The sequence below is a fragment of the Apis dorsata genome, unplaced genomic scaffold (assembly GCF_000469605.1).
Source record: "Apis dorsata unplaced genomic scaffold, Apis dorsata 1.3 scaffold_197, whole genome shotgun sequence".
NCBI lineage: Eukaryota > Metazoa > Arthropoda > Insecta > Hymenoptera > Apidae > Apis > Apis dorsata.
In genome coordinates, this window is record NW_006263481.1 from 521,885 (window position 1) to 528,570 (window position 6,686).

The following is a 6,686-nucleotide window of genomic DNA, read 5'->3' on the forward strand; positions in this document are numbered from 1 at the left end:
ACGTGGTGCAGGAACACGAGGTATAATTTATGGCGTATGTGGGATGGGATGAAAATAAATAAAGTACGGTAGGATGCTTTTGAGTGATAGAAACACAGTCGATTGTTTATCATTTTCATTTTAAAAATGGAATAGAACATTAATCTACGTGTTGTTTATATTATTCGTATAATAATACATTGAGCTTTCTGTTTACATATTTAACTATTTAATGATCTATTGATCTTTTCCATTAACCTTTTTATAGTAATTATATTGCAAAACATCTGGGGTTATAATATTTTCAATGTACATTGACTTCAACGTTCACAGAAATGTATAATATGTTGAGAGAAATAAACGATAACCGTGACCAACTTCAGACCATACGATATACTACCGTCCTATACGAAAGATATTCTCGAGAAATAAATTTCCGTTACAGGACTTTCCTTTCCTTAAGATACAACGACACAGGGCGCAATTAAAATAGTAATAACATATTCGAGGAAGCGGCGACGGAAAGAAGATTTAACACCGGTTTGCGAGCATGAAACAATCTCAGCCGCGCAGAGCGGGCAATGTATCAAACAGATTAGAAGATCTAAACCCGGCGCATTACAGGTCCGGAAACGGCCGGCTCGTAACGTATTTCAACGGGTTATCGTTTGGCGCGGAACACAGCCGTGGCGGCGGTGAGATGTGCATTGTTAAACAGCGGACTCGGTAAATTCATTGTAACGAGGCGAATACTTCCGAGAGAATTCCGATTTCAAGTATCGAGGATTGATTTTGCCGTTTTACGCTTCGAAATCGAGCAAGTTAAAAACTTCCTTCCATCCTCCTCGGGGATGTAAAGTAGATCTTAAATATGTACATTCATTAAATTCTTCGTATTTTATAATTTATGCTATGCTTTTTATTCCAGTGAAATAATTTTCGTCGATGTTTAATTAAATAAATTCTAGAATTCGAACTATTAATCTAAATTACAATAAGTTGTAATGTAATGCATTAAAATAATGAAAAACAAAAAATGAATTAGAATTTAAATTTCATTAGATTGAAAAATATAAGAAATCTATCATATACAAAGAAACAATTTATCTCTTTAAGTTATAACGAGATTGAATGAAAAATCGAAAAAACTCATAGATTTTACCTAACCTCGATTCTTTTTCGCACCACGCGAAACAACGTTAAAAACTCAATAGAGATGCATTCGTTGAATCGGTGGTACAAGACACGAACCGTGAATAATTCCTTGTGCCAACCATTCATTTCTCGGCCGATATAAATTATTGCCGGGAACGCATTAATTTCCTTTGCGAATAATTAACAGCCTACCGGACAACGAAACCTTACTCGAGGGCCAGCAATGGTCAGTCTTAACCCCGCCCTCGCCAAAACGGCCGGTAACCTCGCGCACGGTCGACACCTGAAATATTAATCATGACTTACACGAGCCACGGCCCGGATCACGGCTATTCTCTATCTGCATTATTAAGTGGGCTCGCGCACGAGCGTAGGCCCGACCGTGGCGCCGCGAAACGGATATGAATGGTACCACTTCGATGTTGTTATTCCCAAGTGAGGTGAAAGTGCAACTGCGTGCGATTCCTGACTATGAAACTGACATTGCATCGATGAATTGGATTCGATTTGATTGTAGAGTTTTATTTAAAAGATGAAATATGATAAAATTGGCCAATTCGTGGTGAAATTATTATTGAAATTGGACGAGAAAATCTTGAAAAAAAATTCGGAAGAATAATAGGTTAAAAGAAGTTTGAAAAGGAGAAAATTAAATGTTTTATTTACAATTAAAAAATCAACTGTAGCTTATTACTGAATATTACTTTAGTCTTTGGTAACATTTTTCTTTACCACGTATCAATATTAATATTTTTAAAATTATTTTAAAAAAGATTAATGTCATTAGAATATCTTCGTCATAAAGTGTCGAATTTTATTAGCCTAAAATCCTGAAATATGAGCGATGAAATGACTAGGTTCCTGTGTAATTCGCTCGAGTATTCTTCGTGTAACGAGGCTGGTAAACGCCATCATCTTCTTTTCAAACATTACAGGCCAGCTGGCTCTCTGTACTGTAAAAACAACACTTCCGCCCTATTATTCCCAAGGGTGTGCATAGAAACATGAAGGTTCGTTAAACACAACGTGATTTATTGGTTTTTCGTTCGGATTTCCACCGGTCCCTTGAGTGTTCTCGTTCCAGAAAGCCATATCGTATCCTTTTTCTTTCTTACGACTGGTATCGAATAGTTCGTGATGTAAACGCTCGAGTGCGCTGATGTTGCATGAAATAATCTCATAATCGCTTTTAAGCTCTTTCTTCGATAGATGGAAAAATAATTGACATATTTCTTCCTTTAATGATCGTATCAATTAGACTCGATAATTCGTGAAATTAAAAAATACTCTTTCTAACAAGAAATAAAAATTAGTTTCAGACAAATTTAATTTTCCCTCCTCCATTCTTTTCTGATCCAGATTACTTACAAACAATCAAGTGCAAAGGTATAATGACAATGATATTAATTTTTTTCCCTAATAGCGACAGAAATAATTTTAACACGTCCTATATGCAATGCAACACGGCAACTATCTGAGAGCTATTCAAATGTCAAAGCAGTAACTGGGCTAGTAATCTGCACGCGATCGTAAATGTAGATTCGGCTGTAAGTGACAAACTGTCTCACGAATGATAAGGGATAGGGGATCGGCTAATATCCAAAGTTGTGCCACGATCGTTGTTCGATACGACGCGACACGGCTATCAAGCGATAGATGCGAAACTACGCACAACAGTATCTAATATTTCCGAAGGACAAGAGTTATCGCCCCGCTCTAACCGGCGTGAATTCGAAACGGTGAAACACGCTCTGGATATTGGCAGAGTATTTTATCTTTAATTCATATTCCTTGTATCCAACGCCGGAAATCCAAAGCCACATCTATTACCGTTATCAGGTAACAGCTAACCTCTGTAGTGCTTTTACAGATCGAGCGGAATACATTTGAATATATCGCTTCACACCAATGAACACGAATTTGTAATTTTGCAACAATAACACTTTTATAAATACATTATAAAATCCCCAAGATATTTTTATTTTTATTTCGTCACTTCTTTCATTCTGCATCGATCCATTAAAATCATTAGATCGATATATCTCCTTATAACGTTGAATTCGATTAATCATACGTTAATCGACGCAATCTCCTCGAACGTTCCTAAAAGTTCCGCTCTCCGCTCTTCAATTCAATCACCGCCATAGCGAAAGAAGGAAAAACAACAACGCCGCCGAGACAGCGAGGGGCGAGAGAGCGCCATCTACCTCGAACTAAATATTTTAAGCGCACGATCCATTAGATCGGCCAGCGTAATGGCTGGCAAAGTATTAAATCCGTTCGACGGGAGAAACAAAGTTAGCCTCGAGGGTTGCGGACGATCGCGACGATGGTGGCCGATGGGGGATGGGGAGGGAGGGGAGGAGAGGCATGACGAGGAAGGAAAGGCCTTCGTCTCGCCTCAAATTCTGCTGAGGCGCGGCGGCCGCAGATGACAGCAAACTGCTAATAGGAGGCAAGTTTTAAATGCGTGTAACGTAATAACGCGTGCATTAGGCGACTACTATGGCGTCGGCGGCGTCTGCGGCGGCGACAACGATAGCGGAGCCATTCTCCGTAAGGGGTAGGTTGCCTGACAACTCGATTACACGATACCGGCCCGGCTGAGTGGCAAGTGGTGATATATGGCGCGCATATACACACAGCGCCCTCTGCCTCTCTCTTTTTCTCGCTCTCTCTCTCTCTCTTTCTCTCTCTCTCGAGTCACTTAAAATAATGAGAAAACCTCGGTGTATCGGCTTCTCGCTTGTTTTCACTTTTTCCCTTTCTCTCTCTCTCTCGTTCTCTCTGTCTCTTACTGGAAGGACCTCTATAACAGATTCTCGTGGACGTCCATGCTGTTGTTGCCACGTTCCCGATCATTCTGACCGCGGCGAGTAATTATCAAGGTGAGGATCCTTTTTAATCTTAATGGGGGAATCGAGAAAGCAATGGAGAACGGGTCATCGTTGTATAATAGATTCATCCAGGCGTACTGGAATGGGCGGTGGGATTAGGTCGAGTTCTGTTTTATGATGGGTCAATGTTATTAGAGCTCAGGTATGGAGCTTAACTCCCCTCTATTGGGCTTTGAGAGCGTGGAACGAGGATGATAGCGTTATGTGAGAATTGGATGTTGCTGCTCTGTTAGAACTCTCCTTCCAAGGAAATTTCATCGTATTGATTAAGTTTTTTTTAGAGAAATATTTGTTAAAATTAGAAAAAAAGTATGAAATATTTAAATAAATATTTAAATAAATATTAGGTTATTAAATTTAATTAAATTTGTTTGAAGATATCGTTACGACTTAATTATGAAAAGTAATTTTTTAAAACAAGTTTGTTTGACGTAATAACAGCTCGGTAAAATGGCTTCATTAATCGTGATAAATGTAAAGGCAATTATTTTGAAATAAAATCAAGAATCATTTCGTTCGATTGTTACATTAAACACGTAATACAAATTAACATAAATCCAACAATTCTATAAAGACTTTTGTGCATCGGAACATTTATATAATGATATGCTAATATTATTATTCACTATAACAAAAAGAAGTATATATTCTACAAAGATTGTATCTAATTAACCAACCTTGTATTCGCATCGATATTAAAATTCAATCTTGGATCCATTTGCTTTCACTTATACTCAAAAATTTCGTACTTCGTTTTAAAATATTTTTTCATACTTATATAAATATTAACATTTATAATAATTGTTTATAGATGCGAAGATATTTTTTCAATATTATTAAATAAATTTTTATTGAAAATAATAATAAAATATTTTATAAATTTAAAAATATTAAATAAAGATAATTAAAAACATGATGTAATATTAAAAAAAAAAAAATATTATAAATGTTGCAAGATATCAGCTTTTACGATATCGAAAAAACAAGTAATACAGTATAAATCTTGTTCACTATGAATAAAAAAGTCCATCAAATCACTTCAATCTCGACCACCAGTCCAGTATATGTATATTTACATAACCTGAATCACGTGAAAAAGTTAGTTCCGATAAAGGCCGCCAGAAGTCACCAGGACCCCGTTTGATTTCAAGCCGGTGGCATGGAAAACGGTTTAATTACTCGACAGCAATAATAAAGCCGGAGAAATATCGTCTATCCCCCTTTTGGATCAAGGGGCAACATTTCCTCGTTAGGGGTAACCTTACCTCCGGCATGTTTATTCTGCCGATGAGAAGCCGCATCTACGTAAAACGAGAATGATATTTACGTGGAGGTCGGTATGTAGGAGACGGAACGAGCTTTATGATCAAGCTGCGCCTCGACGGAAGGAAGGGCGGGCTTGCCACGGGAAACGGGAGATGCGTATCCAGTTCGTAATTTGTGTGTAGCCAGTAATTTCGTTCTTGCGCCGATTGCGATGCCTGTTGCTTTATAACTGCGAAACTCTGCGTTTATCGGCCAATTCGTGATTATGAACGATTAATCGAGAAATTGAGTGTAATTGATCGCATAAATTGCAAATGATGCGTGACAATGGATTTATTGAATTTTACCGATAAGTGAAAGCAGCGAATAAAGCAGTGTATTCTTTTCATTATAACGATCATGTTATAATAATTTCCTCATAAATTCGAGAAAAATAACATTCTTCTTTGCCACGTTATTTTTCGTAAATGATGCGTGACGATGGTTTTATTAAATTTTATGATAAAAGAAAACGATAGAATAAAACAGTGTATACATTTTCCTTCCATTGCTCTATTATTTTCTCGTGTAAAATCGAATCGCAGTTTCACAGAAATCGCGAAAATCATCCATTCGATCTAGAGGGCGTCTACGTCGCGACCCGATATTAACGACCGACATTATCCAGCGACGTAGACGTTTTATTTCCACTTGACCGCCGATATATCCCGCCAAACTGCCTGCAAATGCCAGCGCTTCGTAAGCATCCAATGAAATCGCGCGATCCTTCGTTCGTTACAAGCAATAACAATCGTGTCTGTCCGTTCGTTGAATCCTGAAAACGTATCGCTGCCCTCCCATTGAATGACGAGTCACCATCGTTTCGATAGTAGGTTCGAGCGTCACGTAAGGAAACCCATGGCAAGGATTTAAGCGAGAGAATTTATCGATGAGCATGTGTGCAAGTACACGTGTACGGGCGTAACGCAAGACTGGACCGTGTTGCGGTGGCGCCTGGTGCACGATATAGCCGACAGGGGGAACTGTATCAACGCTTATGTTTGTTGCGTAGGCCTAACTTGCGCGCCATTCATCTTCCATTTATGTCATGCGAATATTAGCGTGGTCCTTTGATGCAGCTCTCGCATACCGCCAACTAGTCCTGCGCTATGCATTACATCGCAGATTGCAAGGTTGTCTCTTTGTGCACGTTGCATTCTTTGAAAATATTCTAACCTAAACTTTGGATGGATATGCATTCTACACACGTTGAACCAACCAATTCAGCTTATCTCTCATTACCCAGGTATTCTTTGATCAAAGAATTCCGTAATTAAACAAAATTTGGAAAATCTTTCAGCTATTAAATGACGTGGATAATTTATTGACATAAAGGGTTAAAAGAAAAAT

General features: G+C 38.1%; 2 protein-coding genes across 6 annotated transcripts in view; both read right to left on the reverse strand.

Moving 5' to 3' along the window:
• The window catches only part of LOC102681021 (teneurin-a), a 401,303-nt gene that overhangs the window by 385,893 nt on the left and 8,724 nt on the right, over positions 1–6,686 (reverse strand). The window lies entirely within an intron of this gene.
• LOC102671167 overlaps positions 2,113–6,686 on the reverse strand; it is a 77,480-nt gene continuing 72,906 nt past the window's right edge. Inside the window, exon 4 of the mRNA XM_006614794.2 lies at positions 2,113–2,290. Within this exon, the coding sequence (XP_006614857.1) occupies positions 2,113–2,290 (178 nt within the window). The remainder of the gene's footprint in view (positions 2,291–6,686) is intronic.